Here is a 21729-nt window from a genome sequence, read left to right on the forward strand (position 1 = left end):
GCCCTAGGTTGGGGGCCTCCACGGTCAGAGCCTGAGCCCAACCACCCTCCCACTCCCACACACAGCTTTTACCTGCACTAGTGGCAGAGCAGGGCCTCCACACTGAGAGAGCAATAGGGCGCGCCTGGCTGGGGGGCTCTGGTGGGTATTTGATTGTTGCATCCTGGGGAGGGGGAACAAGAGCCGGAGGACACCCTCCCTCCACCCCACCCCGCCTGGCCCTGATCCCACCCCTTCAGCTTTCTCTGTGTAAGTCAGGGAAGCTTCTCGAGGCAGCTGTGGTCTCTGAACCGTTTTATTTCTCCCGATTTGGGAGCGGGGGCGGAGAGTGGGCAGGGAACACTGCTGATGAAGGGTGCAGGGCAGCGGCAAAGCTAGGGTGGCCCTCAGGCGAAGGTAGAGCCGTTCCAGCCCACGTTGGCCGCGCTCATGTCGTAGTAGTTGATGTAGATCCTGCACGGGGTGAAAGGCGGGCTCAGTAGACTGCGTGGCCCCAGGGCGCCCTCCCGCCTCGCGGCGGCCCCACGTACCTGTCTGGGCTGATCCGCAGGCGCTCGGCCAGCAGGCCGCAAAGCAGCTTGCTATAGGTGCGGTTCTGCGCGCCGCCTATTTTGCCGATGCTGTGCAGGCTGCAGAGCGCGCAAGGCTCGCTGGTGCCGCCGAACGCCATGAGCTGGTCCGGGACCACGTGCACGGCGATGTACTGCGGGGGAGGGGCGCGGTCAGCTCAGCCCGGCGACCTGGAGCCCTGCGCGCCGGGCGCCCACCGCCCCCGGGTCCACGCCCGCCCCTCCATCGCCCCGCGTCCGCTCCACCCTCCAGCCTGGGACCACTTCGGCGGCCACCCCCTCTTCCTGTCCCTCTCCCGGCAAACCTGCGCCGGCTTGCCCGTGGCCTGCGCCAGCTGCTGGGTGAGCTCGGACAGGAGCCCGTCCGGCACGGAGGCGCGGGGCACGTTGGTGTTCACGACGAACATCGGCATGTTGGCTCTTGCACTGTGGGGCTGCAGCGACGAACTGAGAGCACTAGGCGCCGCGAGAGGAGTGGCGGACCTGAGCTACGTGACTTCCGCCCGGGCCCGCCCCCGTGTCTACGTGCCTGCCGGCCGAGGCTCCGCCCCGCGCAGGCCGGTCCGGGGCGGTGCGAGCCGGGCGCCTCCCGGTGTCCCAGGCGGCTCGGGCCGTGCGCACAGAGTCAGAGCCGATCCACAGGACAGCAACCCGCCTGCCCGACCTTTCGATCAGCTCCTGCTTTAGGAGCCCTTTTACTTAGACTGATGCATCCTTGGAGTCGCCTTGCCAGAAGTGGGCGTGGGGCGGCCCTGACCCCCTCTGAGCTACCCGGCGAATAGCTAAAGCTTTGCTCAGTTCTCTCCCCGCTCTTGTGGGTCCCGCGAGTTCCCAGGGCCTCAGCCCAGCACACTTGAGCTTGGCTGTCAGACGGAGGGGGAGAGTTTGCGGGGGTGGGGGGGTGGTGGCTATGCACTCGCTGCGGGTGGAAAGGGCTTGCCCCAGCCCTGTCGCCTTCCAGTGCCTTTCTTGTGCCCCCCAGCTTTCAAGATTGATGGCGGCTGGGGGAGGGGGGCCGGAGGAACAAGGTAAGGGTAACACATCTCTGTGGGCCCAAGGTGCCCAGCTCTGCTTCCCTAGGCCTCAGGCAACTTCAGCTCCGCAGGGTTCTCTCCCGGCCTTGGTCAGGCCCACCAGGGCTGCCTAGTGTGGAGCCCTGGGTTTTCTGTGTCTTGCACTCGTGGTAATCTGGAGGGCGTATGGCTATCTGAGACCATTACTGAAGACTAGGTGAGTGAGTGAGTAAAGATAGCTGTGGCACAAGCAGGGAGAGGGGGCCAGGGGTTACGGACTGGGCTTCCCTGGCGATGGGGCATGGGTGAGCCCACAGGCCCTTCCCTCAAACAGCAGAATGTCCACGCCTCCTGCTTTCTGAGGTCAGGCTCAGGGCCAGGGTGCTGATCTCTACAAGCCCACCTCCCCAGGCCCCTTAAGGCAGAGTGCCTGTGGCCAAGTGTTCAAGCCACAGAGAAGATTCTCTCTGTGTGTGGCAGGTGCAATCCACTTAGGAAGCCTTGGCCGTGACCTTGCAGGGCCCCTCGTGGACTGCCAGTCAGTGGAATGTGCCTCCTTCCACTCTTGTCCCTCTGTCCTCACCGTCGTGTGTGCACTAACAGGCCTCTCGTTTGGCCTTAGACCTTCATATTGACTCATGGTGGACTTAGCTTTGGGGAAGGAATTTCTGCTTCCAGGACAGCAGCTCCAGCCACTGACTTGGACCATCCAATGACGTGGAAGCAGAGTGACTTAGGAGTGAGGACAGGCAGAAGATGGAAGAGCCAGTGCCTGGTGGCTTCTCCTCTCTGATGGTGGATGTGGGTGCCAAGGGGAGCCCCAACAGCAACACTAGGCAGGCCTAGAAGCCACCGTATCACTATCAGTGCTGCTCTGGCAGGATAGCCTCAGTGGCACGTCTCAGCATCTCCCCCCCCCATCCCCATCTGCACTCCCCAGTCAGCCTCATCTCTTTATTGAACTTTCATTTTTGTTTGAAAGGCAGAGATCTACTGTCTTTTGGTGTACCACCTCCTACCAGATGGTCCAGGCCGGAGCCAGGAGCCAGGGACTCCATCTAAGTCTCCCACATAGGCAGCAGGAATTCAAGTACTTGAGCCATCACCTACTGCTTTCCAGGGGACATGCATGAGCAGGAGGTTGAATTAAAAATGGAGAAGCCTGGGCAAGAACAAGGCACTCTGGGGTGAGTGTTCTAAGTGGCAAGCTGTAGTGCCGGACTCCCACTCCTGCCTCTTCCTATAATGAATGACCTGGTGATCTGATCTGGTGATGAGGCTTCCCTGCCCCACCTCTTCTATAACAGTGTCTACCTTACCTTGAGGTAGGAATAGGGAACCGGTGGCCCAGAGGCTGGTGGCAGTCCCTGCTGTGAAAGGCAGTACCCTTGCAATGGCCCCATGGGACTTGTCCCTTCACCCACCCTTGTTCTCTGTCCTTCAGTGCCATGCTCCCAACTCCAGGCTCAGGCCTCATTCTGAGCTGTTTGGTACAGGCCACACAGCAGGACCTCCTATGCCTTGGGAAGCTTAGGAGAGCCCCTAACTTAAACCAGTTCCCAACGTGTGCCTAGCACCTTGTCCTGGCCTTCATTTCTGCCTGGGACTTTAATGCTTTCTGCCTAGGCAATGAGGGCCAAGAAGCTGGGTACAGTCATTTTGTCTGTTGCTGTGTGCTGAAGCAAGTGGCATCCAAAGACAGCCCTACCTTAGCGGAAGGTACTTAGCAGATGTATTTAGGCTTGCAGACTATTGACTGGGTTACTGTGGAGTGTCCGGGTGGACTTGTCTGATCGGGTGACGTCCTTACAAATGAGAATTTTATCCGCCTGGAGTCAGGTGCAGCAGCTAAAGCGGGAAGGAGGGCTGGGGTGCCCTGCCTGGAGAGGGGCCCAGAGAATCTGTTGAGCCACAAGAAACTGAATTCTGCCGACAACCCGAATGAACTTGAAAGCAAGTCCTTCAGCTTAGCTGACCCTCACACCTGGGGGGAACCACATGGAGCAGAGGATCAAATTGCTTCATGTCGGATGCTGAAAGCTGTGAGACAATAAATGCGTTGTTTTAAGCCACTTGATTTATGAGGATTTATTGTAGGAGCACCTGGCATGTCTGGGCATTCAGACATGCTATGGTGACCAGGGGCTCCCGTACCCCAGGCTGTTGGCACTTAAGGTGGCCCCTACCCTTGGCAACAGCAGCCAGAGCCTGTTTGCTCTGAACCAGGGACCAAGTGTGGCTCCAGGGCAGGGGTGTGGCCTGTGTGGAGATGGAGGGTGGGTGGAGCGTGGTGCAGGATGGTGGCTTGGGCATCCAGCAGCCATGCCTGTGGAGACCTCTTGGCTGGGATGCCATCCTGGCTGTCTTCCCAGGGTGCACACCGGCAGGAAACTGGACTGGGCAGCGGAGTCGGCACTTGTGCCTGGCTGCTCGGCTAAGGGATCCAGGTGTGTCCTAAGCAGCTTCTTAACCACTGTCCCAATGCCTGGCCTTGGTAGTGTTTCTCAGGTGTGGTCCAGGTGCGACTTGAGGCTGGGGCAGGGATGTTCTTGGGTATCACGTACTATGGGCAGGAGGAGGACAAGCCTCCACAAGTGTCCAGCAGATCCCATGGGGTAGGGCAGAAATTCTCTGGTTGTGAGCAGGTTTTAAGTAACCCATGTTGCAGCAAGAATGACTAGGAGTGAGAGCATGCTTGCTTCCTCCCACGGCACACAGCACCCAGAGCCACATCCAGTCCCCAGGTCCCGTGTCGGTGACCAGGGCATTTGAGTGTGGCAAAAGTTGCAGCATGTGTACTTGTGGTAGGAGGCTTGGGGGAGTGCATGGCCCCCACCTGTGGCTAGGAGCAGCCCCCCTCTACATAAAGACTGCAAAACTGTACGCCAGGTACTCACACTGCAGAGACCCCGTGGAGACCCTGCAGGTACACTCGCTTCTCCCCTACAGCACGCTGCAAGTGGGAAGAACCAGCAGGGTGTCCTGCACGGAGTTACTTACCTTCTTGGAGCGAGATGGTGCCTTTACCCAAGAGGCAGCAGGTTCTTTCCCACAGACAGGTGTGAAGATGAAATGGGACAAGTGCCAAGGGCCAGCACACAGTTGGGCTCAAGTCGATGCCACCTAACCCCACTGTGGGACAGTCAAGTGGCCCACAGTAGGAAGTAGATGGTGGGATGAAGACCCTGGTGGTGGACACTGAGGCAGAGCGAGAGTGCATTTCCCCACCTGAGCTACTGTCCCCTGGCCTGAGGGACTGCTCCAGGGGCTGCACCAGGAGAGTCCTGAGCCACCTGCCATTGCCTAACTTGAAGGCAGCGTAGTATGCTGAGTTCTGCAGCACACAAACCGCCCCTGTTGGAGCATCTGCACACAGTTGGGATGAGTGACACTGGGCATCAGAGAGAAGTGGAGGAATCTGGGGCCTCAGCCTGGACCTCGGGCCCTCCCACTAGCCACAGAGGCAACTGGGCTCTTGAGCTTCCTTCCAGCCTCTTCCCTCAGTGGCTGCTCCACTCAGCAGCACCTGTGGCCTCCAGAAGGCCACCTGCCCACCCCGGATAGCACCAGCTGCAGCCAAGCACCCAGGATGCAGCACTGGCAGACAGCCATGGATGCATTCATGGGTGGATGTATGTTGATGTATGTGAATACATATGCTATGTGTGCACATATGGATGTACTGTAAGAGCACATGTGCATGTGTGATGCACGTTCTGTGTGTATGCCTCAGTGCCTATACCCTGTGTGCACATATGGATGTACATGCTGTGGGTTTGCCACAGAGCTAAATGGGTGAGAGGTTGGCATCTGGCCCTTGAATGCGTCTATACTGCTAGGGCAACTGGAAGGGAATTTTGGGCTGCCCCTCAGGGTCCCTGTCTCTGAGCATCTGGGTCTCCTTGATCTTTAATAACCCCTATGTCTGAGGAACAAAGCCAGAAAATGGGTGGCGCGCGACCCCACAAGGCTTCCCAGTCTCTCCTTCCTGGAACACTGGCCCAGCCCCTTGGGTGGCCTCTGGGAAGCACAAAAGTACAAGGCCTGACCACATTCTGGATTCCTGCCCATCGCACCCCACGTGCCCACCACCAGTGTCTGGAGACAGCATGCAGGGTGATCCAGGGCTAAGCAGCAAAGCCCAAGGCTGAGTTTGTCCAGTACGCTCCAGGCCTGATCCTGGCTCTTTCACTTCAATGACCTTGGACAAACCACAGTGACCCACATTTCTACCAGCAAAGGTACGAATTTCCTGGGATCCTTGATAGGCCTGGAGGGAGGAGGGAGGAAGGGATCCAGGTTGGAGAAGCACTGCCCAATGCTTTAGGGCAGTCATTCAGGTCTGGCGGCTGGGCAGGTGGACTCATGGCTACCGCTCCTTGGATCTTCTTGGATGCGTGGTGCTGGATGGCAGGCTCTGACTTAGACACATGGGCCCAGCATGATGCTTCAGCCACCAGCCCAGCTCTCTTGAACTCATACCCCCCATTTCTTCCCTTCAGGGGGCTGCCTGGACAGTAAGGACTTGCAACCAAGCCCACCCTTCACTCCCAAGGGAAGCTGGCCAGGGCTAGTCCTGACAAATGTGAGGGCTGGCCTGGACTAGGGATCAGGGGACCACGGTGTATGTGGTGAAGCCCTGACTTGGGTGCTACCTGAGGCCTGCCTGGCTCCCTGAGGAGGGGTGGGACAATTGTCTTGTTTTAAATTTATTCTTAGTGGAAAGGCAGATTTACGGAGAGAAGGAGAGAAGGAGAGATAACTTTTTCCACCCACTGGTTCACCTTCTAAATGGAGCTGAGCTGATCTGAAGCCAGGAGCCAGAGCTTCTTTTGGGTCTCCCACACGAGTGCAGGATCCCAAAGCTTTGGGCCGTCCTCGACTGCTTTCCCAGGCCACAAGCAGGGAGCTGGATGGGAAGTGGAGCTGCCAGGATTAGAAGCGGTGCCCATATGGGATCCTGGAGTGTTCAAGGTGAGGACGTTAGCCACTAGGCCACGCCGCCGGGCCCCCTATCATGATTCTTGCACTCACCTGCTGGGACTGTGTTCTGACAGAGGAGTTGCCCAGGCTCCTCCATCAGAACCTCTCCCAATGCCAGATCTCGCGCATGCCAATGGGTCCATGAGCCAGCCCTACTTAGTCTTCCTCCTGTCCTGGCAGGAACAGTGGCCTTTCCTGACTAACCTTCAACCCATTCTGGTTCTTACTGTTGGATGTTTCAGCCTAGCCAAGGCTCATCCATACCAAGACATGGCTCACACATGGCTCAGTAGGGGCAGAGACCTAACTTAGTCTGTCCTACACCTATACTGGACCTCCAGAGCACCAGATGGTGCTGGAGTCTAGCCTGGCTTGGTGCGCCCAGTCCCAGTCCACACTTGTGCCAAGGGACACTGCAGCCATATCCAGACCAGAACACAGCCCCCACTCCAGCCCCCACACTCACCAGTGGGAACCCCACCCAGCGGGTGTCCTCTTAGCTCCCCAGTCAGGCATGTTTCCAGCCATAGTTCACATGCATGCCAGTGGTTGCTCTGACCCAGCTTAGCATAGCCCCTCACCTGACTTGGCGTTTTTCTTAGATCTGTGGCTTATACCTAGTAGACCAGTAGGTATAAGAGTCTAGTCCTGCATGACCTGTGCTCCAGCCTGATTCCTGTTCTTGCTTGTGAGCTAAGGTTTGCTCGGCCCTGTCTGGTTTGCCCTCTTCCATAACCTACCCACACATTAGCCAGGTATTGGAGCTACTTTGACCAGCTTGCGTAACCCCAGGCCTGGGCCATGTGATCATCAGTGAGAGTTGTGACCCACTAGGGGAGTTTCCCAAGCTCCCCCACTTGACCCACTCCCAGACCCAGATCTCATAATGCCAGTGGTTGTTAGGCCAGTGACCGTCATAATCTGCCTTTCCATTTTGGCCTTGTATGAGCTGGTTAACGTTACAGCCCAGCCCACCCCACACCCTGTTTAAGGATGCCAATTGGGTGCTGCTGCCTTGACCTGCCCAGACTGTTATTGGTTCCTTTACCCATGAGTGATGGCAGGTTCCATGGTCACACCTAGCTCAGCCCATCACCACCCCAACTCTTAAGCTAACCAGGGGGACTAGTATTTCCACTGGGTTTGGCCCTCACATCCCCCACAGAATCTACCCCCGGGCATGGTTCTCTTGTGGGCTGGTTAGTGTCATGGCCCTGCCTAATGTAACCCATTCTCTGATCCATCTTTCTATCTCCATTGGGTACTAGGATCTAGCTCTGCTAGACAAGCCCTCAGTCTTAGCTTTCACATGGACTGGTGTGTGGTGGTCAGCATTGTTCGGTGATAATAAGTTCTACACAGGACTCACAAGTGGGCTGGTATATCAGTCTGACCCATACAGATCGTCTGGTCTCTCCCAAACCAGCTGGTCTCAGCACCCTTACTTGCCTTCAAGGAAAAGTTACCCTGTCATTGGGAGTCCCTCAGGATTGATTCCTCACCTACATGCATAGTGGCCTCAACATGGACATACCTAGGCAGCAATTCCACACCCCCGAGACCCCAGAGCTTTCTGCCAGACATCCAGCAGGCAGAGCCTGGCACCAAATGGTGCACTGGCCACTGGGGCCCAGCTTACTGCATGGTTGTAGTGGCTGGAGCCAGGGTGCCAAGCATGGAGTCCGACCCGGCCTGGATTGCTGGAAGTTCTGTGTACCCAGACCCCAAGATTGCACTCCCCTGGTCCCACCTGCCACATGATGTTGGTGGAGGGTGGAGCCTAGGCCCGCCTTGTTCCCAAGAGATCCCCTCCCAGCATACTCACCAGGAAAGCAGAAGCCTCTTGTGCCCAGACAGGCCCGGGCCCAGCTTACCATGTGGTCATGGTGGCTAGAGCCAGGGCCCCAAACATGGACTCCGGCCTGGCCCAGGTGTTCCCAGCAGCCGGTGGCTGCTGGAAGTTCTGTATTCTGCTCCACTTCTAATCCAGCTCCCTGCTAATATACCTAGGAAACTTAGCAGAGGATGGCCCAAATCCTTGGGTCCCTGCACCCTCCCACCTTCTGGGTGAGAGACCTAGAAGAAACTCCTGATTCATCCTGGCCCTGCCCTGGCTATTGCACATATTTGGGGGAGTCAACCAGCAGATGGAAGATCTGTATGTCTCTTCTGTGTTATTCTGCCTTTCAAGTAAATAAGAGACCCCCGAGGATTCTGTTGTCCCTTCACAAGGAAGCACATGATGAGGTGGCAGCCAACTGTGACCAAGGAGCAAGCCCTCCCCAAGCTGATCCACCAGCATTTTGCACTTGGATTTCCCAACCTCCAGAACCATGAGGAATAAATTTCCTGTTTATAAATCAGCTTGTTTGATGGTAGTTGTGTCTCCGCCACCTGGAGAGACCAAGACACAAAGCAACAAAAAACATCTACACTGCCATTTGTGACGCCATGATTCATTTTATTTGTGACGGCCAAGGATCCGAAGAGACCCACATGTCCACCAGCAGGTAAACAGACCTCTCACACAGAGAAATACATCCTAACACACAGCCACAGGCATGTATCTCAAAAGGCCAGACATATATAGCACTCACACGTCCTGGATCTGTGTCTGTCAACCAGGCAGGGAAGTCCAGCCCAAGGTGGTATGGAAGCAAAGCCTGGGCTCCCGGGGGCTGGGGGATGGAGTGGTCACACTGCCAGCCAGGAACAGGAGGTACTTTCAGGGCAACTGGGAAGGTGCTAGCCTGATGGTGGAGGTGTATCATGGCCATGCCCCAAACTTAGCCAAGTGCAAAATTCAGTGGAGACAATTGCATTCAAATGACACATTTAGAAGACAGATCCCGTGCTCTCCAGGCAGGGGCAGGCCTTGCTGCTGCACTTGCTCACTGCCACCTGTCCTCAACTCCCATTTAACTGCCTTTAGATCTGCAACGCAGCTCCCTGGCTTTCCAGGGGGTCCTGAGCACTTGGCCTCATGATCATGCACAGTAGATGTTCACTAAACACGTCAAATGCAGGAGAAGGTGATTGCACACAGTCAAGGCGCCAGGGAGCAGGAGGCAAAGGAAAGGGTAGCCACTGGCTTGGCTTAACCCCTCCTCCATATCACCAGTCACACATCCTGGGTTGTGCCTGCCGAGCTAGAGCTCCGTGGACTGGACAATGTGGGGGCCTATCCATGTGGGGCCCTGGGCCTGCCCAGGGAAGTTGAGTCTGTGCAGCTCCTGGGAGATCTCCAGGAAGGTCTTGCCTTTGGTCTCAGGAAGGAAGAAGCCGGTGTAGACAGCGCCACACACGCAGATGCAGAGGAAAGGGACATAGAGGAAGTTGGACAAGGCCTCCTGTGCAGGTGAGAGAGAGCTAGAGACCTGGGGCACCTTGGTGTGTGTCCCTTGGGCTGCTGCTGTGAGGCCTGGTGACAACACTGAGGGTGTGGCCTTTCTCCTCAGACCACCCCCTACTCCAATCTCTACCACCACCACCACCTCCCAGGTCTGCATGGGCACGCTGGGATCATCTTACCATGAGGAAGGGGAACCCGAGCCCCACAAGGAAGAGCATGGCCCACATGAGCACCCCACAGATCACATAGGCAGCAGGCCGCGTTGTCTGGTCAAACAGTTCTGTGGCCAGAATCCCCGTCACTCCAGCTGCAAGAAGTGGGCACAGGAGCTAGGAGCCCAGCCAATCCAGGCACCCACCCTGCTCTCCGGCACCTGTGCCCACTCTGGCAGGGGCACATTCCCATGCTTGTTCTCCCGAAGCTACTCCCCGGGGCAGTGGCTCACATAGGCACCCGCAGCTGGGTCCACTCACCAGGGCCAATGCCAAAGCTGAGAATGAAACTGAAGACGCAGGACACGGCTAGGTAGGGCATCCAGGGGTAGGTGTCCTACCAAGGGTGGGGTAAGGTGAGGCCCAGTAGCACCCACCCACCCCTTGCCCTGGGGGGACCCCCAGCCACTCCCCTCCTCCTGAGCTACCTGCAGGCACAGGGCAACCGTGAAGACACTTCCACTGCAGGTCATGAGGCTGTAACCCCCTATGAGCAGGAGGCGCCGGCCTACCCTCTCCACCACCACACACTGCAAAAGAAGCCAGGAGCGTTCAGAAACACACCCGGCAGAGGAGGAGGAGAAGGCATACAAGGGGGAGGGTAGAAGACACGGAGAGGAGGAGAGGGAACAGCTTTTTGTTTGGAAATCGAGGTCAGGGACAATGCCAGCCACTGGCCTCATTCAGCTCCCCTTCTCACCACGGCAGTAAACAGCAGTTGCTCAAGCAGTGCTTGCTAGCTGGGGTGGAAAGGGCTGGGTCGCAGAGTGCGGGTGGGGGACTCACGCTCAGGACTGAAGCCAGCAGCTCACAGGCGCCGGTGCCCACCAGGGCATAAGCAATCTTGTCGTCGGGCATTCCCGCGGCGCGGAACACCGAGGACGCATAGGCGTACACCTGCGGCGAGCGGGCAGGGGCTCAGCCTCGCGCCCCGTGCTCGGCCTGCACCCGCTGCCCGCGCTCTGCACCTTACCGAGTCGTTACCGCACAGCTCCATGGCGCTGCCCAGCACCACTAGGCTCATCACTTGCCTCCGCAGTGCCCGGTCGCTGAACAACTGCCACGCACGCCGCGGGCCGTCGTTCCCGCAGGCGGCCCGCTCTCGCTGCAGCTCAGCCAGCTCCCGCGCCACATCCCGGGTACCCCGCAGCCTCTGCAGCGCTGAAGTGAACGGGGCCTTTGGCTCCACTGTCCCCAGCCCCGTGCGCTGCCCTGCCCTCCCCCCAGGACACACAAAGATGGACTCCCAGGCTCGGTCACATCTAGGGGCTGTCCCATCAAAACCAGGGGCCTGGAACCCAGTCTGAGTCTTGCACACAGGAATGGCAGGAACCCAAGTACTCAGAGCCATCACCTTCTGCTTCCCGGGTTGTGTATTAGCAGGAAGCTGGTTTGCAAACAGGGAATTCAGGCTTCCAGTCTGAGATGCTGTAGTCACCTCAAACAGCGACTTAACCGCGGCGCCCTGCGGTGTCTGCCCTGCCAGGAGCTTTTTGAAGCACCCTCACTGGTAGCATTGGTTCTGAGACCAGGTAGGGGGGGACACTTAGGCAGTAGAAACCCATCTATGGAGTACATCAACAGGGAGGGAGGGAAGCAGGGGAGGAAGGAGGGAGGGGAAAAGGGAAAGAGGGAAGGGAGCAAGGGAAGGAGGGGAGACCTAATGGACTTAGAACATTCTAGGGGATTTCTAGCCTTCCTGTAAGAATGACATCAGACAGCAGTTCAATAAAGTAGCTTGTTTGTAAGCAGATTCAGAAGGAACAAAGTCTGACTGAATGGAGCATGTTCCAAAAATTGTTGGCTTAGTTAAAAGAACAAAACCTTTTTCTCATTAGCTTAAGTGTCTCAAATTTAAGTCACAGCCTGAGAGCAAAGATCATACCCAGGACATGGCCAGTAAGAGGCTCCAGGCTCCTGGCTTAGGCCTGGCCTCAGCCTGGCTGTTGTGGCCATTTGAGGAGTGAACAGGCAAATAGAAGATTCTCTCTCTTCTCCTGGCTTTGGCTTGGTCTAGCCCTGGCCATCACAGGTCTTTGAGGGTCTCCAGTGGTCGGTCTCCCTCTCTCTTCACCTCTCAAACCAATTTTAAAAAGGCATGTATAGATTTAACATGCTCCTAAAATTGAAATCAAGTTCAATACCATGACTGGATAACAACTCGGGTATCTTTAGGTGGGTATGGGCATACTTGGCAAGTGGGAGTCATCATCGGTCATGGTGGCACAATAATCAAGGGTCCCCATCTTTCCTCCTAACTTCGGAACAATTGCCTGAGTCCCATGTGCCCACGTGATACTAACGGACACACGGGACCAAGCTGTAGAAAGCGTTTGCACCACTGGATTTGATTTCTTGTGCCCTGCCACCACCATCGCAACAACATTCCTAAGCTAGCCTCCTGGTCCCAAAGGGGAGAGAGAAGGAAAAACCAGGACAGCAGAGCTGAATGGCACCAGTCTAGAGCAGGCTGGACTGGGGAACCACGAGCAGAGCCACCATGCCCAGCTGAAATCAGCAGAACCCAGCAGCCAGCCCAGAGAGTCAATGAGTCGAAGATGCAGTTAATGATTCATGTCTTGGGCCAGAGAGTTCACAGTGTTCCTTGGGCATCCTTACTGCGCTCACAGTTGACTGATAAAAGATGCCCATTGCCCATTAGGTGTCAGGTGGTGAGGTCTGGCACATGATGCAGCTGTGGCTCGTTGGCTGGGATCCCTGGATGGCAGCAGCTGGGTTGGAGCTACTCACCGACCAACATTCAAGGACAGCCACCTCCCCACTCCTCCCCACACCTCCCATCCCCCTGCCTCCCCACCCCCGTCTCCAATACAGAAGCTTCTGGAATGTATGCACCAGGTCATGACCTTGAGGTACCAGGACCACAGTGGCGATGCCCTGACAAGGACACCAAGGAAACAGGAACCTAGATGCCGTGGAGAGGTACTCCCCTCTTGGTCAAGGGCAATCTGGGAGGGGGCAGTTTCCAAGAGCAGGGACTCACCTGCCAAGCAGGCCTTGGTGTCTCCACGGTCAATGAGGAGGTAGCGGGGGCTCTCGGGCAGCAAGGGCAGGGAGATGAGCTGCAGGAGGCCAGGTACCACGCAGCTAGCCAGCAGCAGGGGCCAGGCCTGCTGGCCCCCCAGGAGTTGTCTGCAGGAGGCAGGGCAGAGGCTGGCCCGGGTGCTTCCATGCCACAGCCCTCGTCCCTGCCCCTACTCCTTACCCACCTGCTAGGCTGCTGGCACAGGACCTGCTATGCCCTCCATTATTTCTGTACCAGCAAGGTACAGCCTCTGCTCACTGCCTCCCTACAGCTCGCCTCTCCAGGGGTCTCCATTTGGCCCCCTCCCCTGTTTTGAGACCCAGAAGCAGCTCCTGGATTCTGGCTAAAGCCTGGCACAGCTCTGACCATTACAGTCATCTGGGCATTGAATCAATGGGAGAAAGCTCTCTCTTTCTTTCTCCCTCTCTGTGACTTTGCCTTTCAACTAGCTAAGTAAATCTTAAAAACAAGATGCAATGACTTAATCAACTTAATGTCCAGTAAAGAAAGAATTTTTTTCGACCTCCCTGAGACACTTAGTGCCCCAAGGAGAAGGACGCTTACCTGAGTCCCACCACTTGTCCCATCACGATCCCCAAGGCTGTGAAGATGGCTGAGGACATGGCCGTGGCTCCTCGGAGTTCCTTGGGAGCGCTCTCCCCCAGGTACATGGGCTGGACGTTCATACTCAGCCCTGCACAGGTGCACAGAGCGGGTGTGGCAGCAGCCCAGCCTCCCTGGGAGCCACCTAGGCCCTGCCCGGCTGTGCGCTAGCCTCCCAGGGCCACTCTCTCACTGGGTACTCTCTGTGACTCCCCCACTAAGAGCCAACTGAAGTCTCCAACAAATGATCTCCCCCCCCCCACCTTTTTTCCCAAATGTTTATTGAGGCTAAGCCTCTGCCTGGGGGGCTCGCATCCCACATGGCTGTTGGTTCCAGTACTTGCTGCTCCTTTCTGATTCAGTTTCCTGCTAATTAATGTGCCTGGGAAAGCAGTGGAGGATGATGATTCAAGTGCTTCAGCTCCTGTATCCATGTGGGAGAACTGGAAGAAACTCTTGGCTTTGGACCGATCCAACAGGCCACTGCAGCCATGTGGGGAGTGAACCAGTAGATGGAAGATTGCAATCTCTCTCCTTCACTTTTCTGTAACTCTGTCTTTGCAATATAAATAAATCTTTTTTAAAAACCCACTGTGTGAGCCCGGCATTATAACCTAGTAGCTAAATCCTTTCCTTGCATGCAATGGGATCCCATAGGGGTGCCAGTTCGTATCCCAGATGCTCCACTTCCCATCCAGCATCCTGCTGGTGGCTGGGAAAGCAGTCGAGGACGGCCCAAGGCCTTGGGACTCTGCACCCGTGTAGGAGACCCTGAAGAAGCTCCGGGTTCCTGGCTTAGGATCAACTTAGCTTTGGTCTTTGCAGCCATGTGGGGAGTGAATCAACAGACATAAGATTCTTTCTTTCTGTATCTCTTTCTCTATGCTTATATGCTTTTAAAATGCATTTTACTTCTAAAGATTTATTTATTTTATTGGAAAGGAAGACCCACAAAGAGAAGGAGAGACAGAAATGAAATCTTCCATCATGGGCCCGGCACGGTGGCGCAGTGGTTAAAGGTCCTCGCCTTGCACTCGGGATCCCATATGGGCGCCGGTTCTAATCCTGGCAGCCCCGCTTCCCTTCCAGCTCCCTGCCTGTGGCCCGGGAAAACAGTCCAGGATGGCCCAAAGCTTTGGGACCCTACACCCGCGTGGGAGACCCGGAAGAGGCTCCTGGCTTCGGATCGGCATAGTACCGGCCGTTGCGGCTCACTTGGGGAGTGAATCATCGGATGGAAGATCTTCCTCTCTGTCTCTCCTCTCTGTATATCCGCATTTCCAGTAACAAAATAATAAAAATAAATCTTTAAAAAAAAAAAAGAAAATCTTCCATCTGCTGGTTCATTCTTCAAGTGGCCGCAATGGCCAGAGCTGAGCCAATCTGAAGCCAGGAACTGGGCCTGGTGTAGTAGCCTAGCAGCTGAAGTCCTCGCCTTGCATACGCCAAGAACCCATATGGGCACCAGTTCATATCCTGGCTGCCCTACTTCCCATCCAGCTCTCTGCTTGTGGCCTGGGAAAGCAGTTGAGGAAGGCCCAAAGCCTTGGGACCCTGGGCCCACACGGGAGACCTGGAAGAAGCTCCTGGCTCTTGGCTTCAGATCGGCTCAGTTCTGGCTGTTGGTGGCCACTTGGGGAGTGAACCAGCAGATGAAAGAACTTTCTCTCTGTAAATCAGACTTTTCAATAAAAATAAATCTTAAAAAAAAAAAATGAAGCCAGGAGTCTCTTTCGGGTCTCCCATATGGGTATAGGGCCCAAAGGCTTTGGGGCATCCTCCATGCTTTCCCAGGCCACAAGCAGGGAGCTCAATGGGAAACAAAGCAGCTGGGACACAAACCAATGCCCATATGGGATGCAGGCACTTGGAGGTGGAAAATTAGCCATTTTGTCAGCAGCCTCTGGATGAGACGCTTAAGATCAACTACTTTTAATCATTTTGAGAAATAAGAAAACAACAAACTGCCACAAGGTGTGTATAAATGAAAGATGAACCCAATAAATGAAGAGAAGAAATGAAGGAAAAAAAGAAAGGGAGTGAAGGCATGAACTGGGTGTGTGGCTCGGTACCTGCACCGACTCCCACGAGCAGTCTGCCCAGCAGAATCATCTCGAAGGAGCCCACTCTGCGGCTGAAGCCAAACAGGACAGCGGCAGCCACCACGCAGGCGTCATTCACCAGCAGCGACTTCTTCCTGTGCAGGGCACGCAGGGAGGGAGGACCAGGTTCAGACCAGAGCAGACCCCTCTGTGCAGCTCCAGCTGGCCCCGATCACACAGACCTGTGGGTGTGTTGTGCTGTGTGACCTGTGTGTGTGGTGAATACGGCATGGTCCATGTGTATAATGTGAGGTGTGTGTGCGTGTGCGTGATGGGCGTGCCTGTGCAGTGTGTGGTATGTGTCTGTAGTATGTGTGTAGTGTGCACGATGCACATGAGTGTGGTGTGTTGCACAGCGCGTGTGTGTGCATGTGTGTGATGTGTACACAATGTGTGCCTGTGGTGTATGTGAGTATGTGTGGTACACATGTATGTATGTGACATGGGTGTGCAGTGTTTGTATGAATGTGTGGAACGTGCCTCTGAGATGGGTGTGTGTGTCTGGTATATACACCTGTGCCGTGTGTGGCATGTGTGTGTGTGGTACCTGTGTGGTGTATCTGCGCTGTGTGTGTCTGTGATATGTGTGTGGCGTTTGTCTGGGATGTGTGTGACCTGTTTCCAGACATCAGAGCTCTGCACTGGAATGGCCATGACCATCACAGCTAGTAGGTCTGGGTTCACCGTGGCTTGCCTGGGGAGGACCTTCCCACTCCAACCCTGGCACTGCCCACAACACACTCTGCACCTGACCCACAGCTGAGATGACAGAATCCTCAATGGGGCCTGGCAGTGTGGCCTAGTGGCTAAAGTTCTCGCCTTTAACATGCCAGGATCCCATATGGGCACCAGTTCTAATCTTGGCAGCTCCACTTCCCATCCAGCTCCCTGCTTGTGGCCTGGGAAAGCAGTGGAGGACGGCCCAAAGCCTTGGGACCCTGCACCTGTGTGCGAAACCTGGAGTAAGTTCCTGGCTCCTGGCTCTGGATCGGCACAGCATTGGCTGTTGCAACCACTTGGGGAGTGAATCATCGGATGGAAGATCTTCCTCTCTGTCTCTCCTCCTCTCTGTATATCTGACGTTGTAATAAAAATTAAAAAAAAAAAATCTTCCTTGATCTTGCCTTCCCAGGCCACAAGCAGAGAGCTGGATAGGAAGTGGAGCTCCCGGGACTAGAACCAGTGCCCATATGGGATCCCGGTGCGTTCAAGGCGAGGACTTTTAGCCACTAGGCCATGCTGCTGGGCCCAAAATAAATAAATCTTTAAATAAAAAGAAAGAAAGATTTGGAAAGCAGAGTAATAGTGTGGGAGAGGAAGGCAGAGAAGAGAGTTTTTACTTCTGTTTACTGATTCATTTTCCAAAGGGCCAGGAGCTTCTTTTGGGTGTCCCAGGTGTGCACAGGCACGCCACCACTTGGACCACCCTTGGCTGCTTTCCCAGGTGCATTAGCAGGGAGCTGGACTGGAAGCAGAGTGGCCAGGCTTGAAACAGATGCCCATATGGGATGCCAGCATCGCCCTGTTGTACCGTAATATTAGCCCCAGTTGTTAAAAACGTTGATACCAACCAGGTTTGCTATCCCAAAACAACATCGGAGGAAGGAAATGGGGCACGGGGATGGGGAAATACTCCTTTAAGGTCAGAGGGCAACTGGAACGAGTCTGCCACCCTGCCCACCACCCTTCCTCTCTTGAGAAACTGTTCCTTTCCCAAATGCCCCCTGAAAATGGGACTCTCCCAGGAAGGCTGTGGCTAGATCCAGAGGCTGGGCAGGGAGCAGGTGTGGGCCGTGCACCTGCTGTGCCTCCCAGGACACAACGCCTTTCAGTCTAGTCTGCTCGGGGCCACCAGGAAGAACCTTACCTTCCCAGGGCAATGGCCAGGTGTCCTGCCAGCAGTGCCCCCACGAGGCCTCCCAGGGGGTACAGGGACACAATGAGAGACCACACCAGCAGGATCAGGTGGCCAGCCAGGGGCTCACCAGTGCGCGCCAGCCATGTCTCATTGGTGAATTCCTGGATGTACTGCAGACAGAGAGGCCAGTCAGTATCCTAGGGCCAGTGATGGGAAGGGGGGAGGAAAAGGGGGCCTCCATGACCCCTCCCCCCCACTGCAGATGCCAGCTGCGAGCCCTGGCTGTAAGCCTGGGACTTCTTGAGGCATCATCTTGGTTTCGGCTCCACCCAGGGAGCACCTGGAAGCTCAACAGCAGCTTGTGCTCCAAGACTTCTGCTAGCTTGTTTGTTTAAAGATTTGCATAGGGGAAAGGCAAAGTGACAGAGAGGAAGAGGAGGACATAGGGAAAGAGGAGGGGAGTGGAGAGGCGAGGGAAGGGGAAGGGAAAGGCGGGAGAGGAGGGAAAGAGAAGAGAGGGCTCGGTGCAGTAGCCTAGTGGCTGAAGTTCTTGCCTTTAACATGCCAGGATCCCATATGGGCACTGGTTCTAATCCCAGCAGCCCTGATTCCCATCCAGCTCCCTGCTTGTGGCCTCGGAAAGTAGTTGAGGATGGCCCAACGCCTTGGGTTCCTGCATCCAGGTGGGAGACACGAAGGAAGTTCCTGGACCCTGACTTCGGATCAGCGCAGCTCCAGCCGCTACAGTCACTTGGGGAGTGAATCATCGGACAGAAGATCTTCCTCTCTGTCTCTCCTCTCTGCATATGTGACTTTGCAATAAAAAGAAAATAAATCCTTCAAAAAAATAATAAAATAAAGAAAGAAGGGAAGGGAAGGAAGAAAAGGAAGGGCAAGGGGTTGGGGCAGAGGAAAGGAATATCTTTGATTTGCTGATTCACTCCCCAAATGGTCACAACAGCCAGCCTGGGCCAGCCTGAAGCCAGGAGCCAGAAGCCTCTTCTGTGCCTCCTACATGGGTGCAGGGCCCAAGGACTTAGACCATCCTCTGCTGCTTTCCCAGGCCATTGTCAGGGAAGTGGATCAGAAGTGGAGCAGCCAGATCTTGAACTAGAACTCCAATGTGGGATGCCGGCAGTGGCTTAACCTGCTGTGTGACACCTGGCAGAGATTCCAGAATTTTCATAGCTTCATCTTCAGTCTCGTTTCATTTCCCAGAGGATCTCTTGGAAGAACTGCCTCCCACCCCCACCCCCACCCCCAGCTGGAAGTTCTGGCCCTCCAACCCGGCCTCCAACCTGAGGCCTCCTAGGGCTCCAGCCCCAAACTCATTAGCATCCTTAAACTCAGGGTTCCCAAAAGACTCATTACAAAGAACAAAAGCTGTCAGGGATCACTAAGCTAATTCCGAGGGGGTTGGGAGCTTAGCGCCAAGATAAAGGGCCAGAGAAAGCACCACTCAGTGTGATGTTGGGTTGGCCATGGGCCACTGGTCAGCCTTCCCTCCGCACCTGCTCGGTGCAGTGATTCTGGGGCATGAACAATACCTACCAAGGTCGGGGCATTGATGATGGAAAGGTTGTAGCCAAACTGAAATGTCCCACCAATACCAGCCGACAATACGGTCAGGAGCAGGACCTTGCCCTGAATTCCAAGAGAGAGGGGGAGGAGTCATGGTTACCCATGGCAACCCGCCCTGCCCTGCCTTCCCAGGGCCAGATGCAGCACCCACAGTATCCCAGACTATCTGAGCCAAGAACCCATGTTGTCTGCACTGCAAAGGCAGGGACATGGAGACCAAGGGAGGGAGAGACCCTTGGGCCACAAGGCTTCTGGGTGGCTTAGGAACCTCATTATACTGTTCTGAGTCCCGGACCCTACTCCATCCTCACTCGGAGAGCTGTCCTGGTTCCTCTTGGCTTGACTATGGCTGGCCTGACCAGGCCTGGTGTGGCATGGGACCCCAGTGGTGTGAAACTCAGCCCCACACATGGGACAGCAGCTCCTGGATTCCCCTCCAGGACTCCCCTACTGGAAAACATTCTTCACACATAGGTTGAAAAATCTAAGTTGTGCTCCCCCTGTTCCTTCCCACCAACCTGTTCCTCCAGGAGCTTAGAGAAGCGGAAATTCTGCAAGCCAAGGAGGTGACCAGGTGCCTAGTCACCTACAACGCTGGTTTGTTAGTTTAGCGAACAGAGATGTTTTGTCTCCCTTCCATGGGCAATTAACCTACTGCTCTAGATGTTGGGGAGTTGACAAGAGACAGGACCCACAAATCCTCCCAGGCCAACGAGTAAGGAGCAATACAGGATATTCACACAGCACTGGTGCCATGCAGACACAAAGCAGGGGAGGGAGGAGTGCGGGATTTGGAAAGCAGGGTGCTGTGCCAAGTCTTCCAGAGACACCGGCCCAGGCTGCAGAACTCACGGGCATGGTGGGCAGGATGGGTGTCTTTGGCTGCCTCTGTCCCTTCCACGGGGGTATAGGCCGGGTCAGAGCTGATGGAGGTGTGGAGGACAGAAGTGGACCTGGGAAACGCTAGCTGCCAGAGCTGCCCTGCTCGGGGATCCACTGCCTCTCTCGGCCTCGGGCAGTCAACAAGCTCGCAGCCGTCTGTGGACGTCTGTTCACGCCCACTGTCCGTGAACATCGTGGCCTTCCTTCACCTTCGAGTGTGAAGGCGCATGATGCACGCCAGCCCGCAATCTCTCATAAACACCCTTTCCCGGAATCACAGGAGGGCAAAGAGCACTCTGAATAGGGGCCTGCGGGTTCTGGGCCCTAGTCTTTAAAAAAGACCTTGGCTGTAAGCAAACAAACAAACAAACAAACAAATAAAAAAGGTCTTGGCCGCTAGGCGGGCGCGCAGCAAACCGGGCGCATGCGCGCTGAAGATCGCACCGTGCCGCGGTTCTGGAACGGAAAGACAGCGCGTGCGCGGTGCATCTTCCAGCCAGAAGCGGACACGCATGCGTACAGAGTCCTGGTGGGGGGCGGTCAGGCGAGGGGAGACCGAGGCGCAGGCGCAATGGGGCACACACAGGCCGCACTCGGGAGGCGCACGCGCAGGCGCACAGCGTGGGAGGGGAGGCCGGTGGGGCGGTCACCTGGGTCCGAGGCCGTGAGGGCGGCTGCTGCACGTCCTCCATGCTGCCCTTCCCGCAGCTCCCAGGCTTGAACAGGCGCCCGCTCTTTAGTCGCTTGTGCCCGGGCTCGTCTCTGCAGGCCGGAAGTGAGCTCTGGTCAGAGTTGGTCCCGCCCCGGCCCCGTGCACCTGCTCCTGGCTGGCGACGGGGGTCGCCGCTTCCCCCGAGTCCTCCCCGGACTCCCGGCCTGGACCCGGCCTGGTCCCGGCTCCCTCCGGCCCCACGCCCGAGGACCAGAGCCGGGCCGACGCCCCGGTCTCTGCAGCGCTCGCCGGCGCGGGGCCGTGACTCGCGGCTCTCGGGGCAGCCCGGGCAGGCCTTGCAGGAAGGGCGAGGGCGCCCAGAGGACAGGAAGCAGAGTCCAGCGGGCCTGCTGGAGCGCAGGGACAAGGCCTTGCAGAAAGCTCCCTCGCCCGGATGCAGTTCTGGGAGTAGAGCGAGATAGGACCACGGCAGCCGGATTAATCTAATTAAGGGTCTTTGTTGAAATTCTGAGCTTGCAGGAGGAACAGCCCCTAACTGTAACTTGCAGGGCTTTCTAAGGCGGAAACAGGCAGGGCAGGCTCGTACTGGTCAGTTTCTCATGAAATGGCCTTAATTTTAGTTTTACTTACAGAAACTTTTTATCTGGGAACAGAGGGTACTTCCAGATACAGGCCTGTCTGCACAAGATAGCACGATGGAGTCTTGAAAATTTCTCATCCCGTGACAATGCGGCCTTGGTGACCACCGCTGCAGAGGAAGTGGGACGCTAGGGCAGGTGCAAGCTGGAGGCCAGCTATTGGTCATGCTTGCTCTGAACTCGATGGAACTTCTAGAAACACAAGGCGTTTTAAAGA

The 21729-nt window shown here is 56.1% G+C and overlaps 2 protein-coding genes across 3 annotated transcripts; both read right to left on the reverse strand.

Moving 5' to 3' along the window:
- Nucleotides 1–279: 279 nt before the first annotated feature.
- Nucleotides 280–1090, reverse strand: MIF (macrophage migration inhibitory factor). Its single transcript, XM_041003668.1, has 3 exons — nucleotides 875–1090; nucleotides 531–703; nucleotides 280–453 (listed from the first exon to the last, which is right to left on the reverse strand). Exons 1-3 carry the CDS (start codon nucleotides 980–982, stop codon nucleotides 387–389), a joined length of 348 nt encoding a protein of 115 aa, XP_040859602.1. The 5' UTR covers nucleotides 983–1090; the 3' UTR covers nucleotides 280–386.
- A 7930-nt stretch (nucleotides 1091–9020) lies between these two features.
- SLC2A11 (solute carrier family 2 member 11) lies at nucleotides 9021–21076 on the reverse strand. Of its 2 annotated transcripts, none has more exons than XM_041003666.1 (12): nucleotides 20852–21076; nucleotides 19290–19382; nucleotides 17748–17908; nucleotides 15851–15975; nucleotides 13740–13869; nucleotides 13134–13282; nucleotides 11103–11290; nucleotides 10916–11026; nucleotides 10558–10659; nucleotides 10391–10466; nucleotides 10097–10224; nucleotides 9021–9915 (listed from the first exon to the last, which is right to left on the reverse strand). In XM_041003666.1, the coding sequence occupies exons 1-12, from the start codon at nucleotides 20891–20893 to the stop codon at nucleotides 9715–9717; spliced, it is 1506 nt and encodes a 501-aa protein (XP_040859600.1). In that variant the 5' UTR covers nucleotides 20894–21076; the 3' UTR covers nucleotides 9021–9714. The 2 variants fall into 2 exon arrangements, with proteins under 2 accessions (XP_040859600.1, XP_040859601.1); XM_041003667.1 differs by having other exon boundaries at nucleotides 20846–21076.
- Between the last annotated feature and the right edge of the window lie 653 nt (nucleotides 21077–21729).

This window comes from Ochotona curzoniae, unplaced genomic scaffold, assembly GCF_017591425.1.
Source record: "Ochotona curzoniae isolate NIBS_2020 unplaced genomic scaffold, NIBS_Ocur_1.0 scaffold_274, whole genome shotgun sequence".
Taxonomy (NCBI): Eukaryota; Metazoa; Chordata; class Mammalia; order Lagomorpha; family Ochotonidae; genus Ochotona; species Ochotona curzoniae.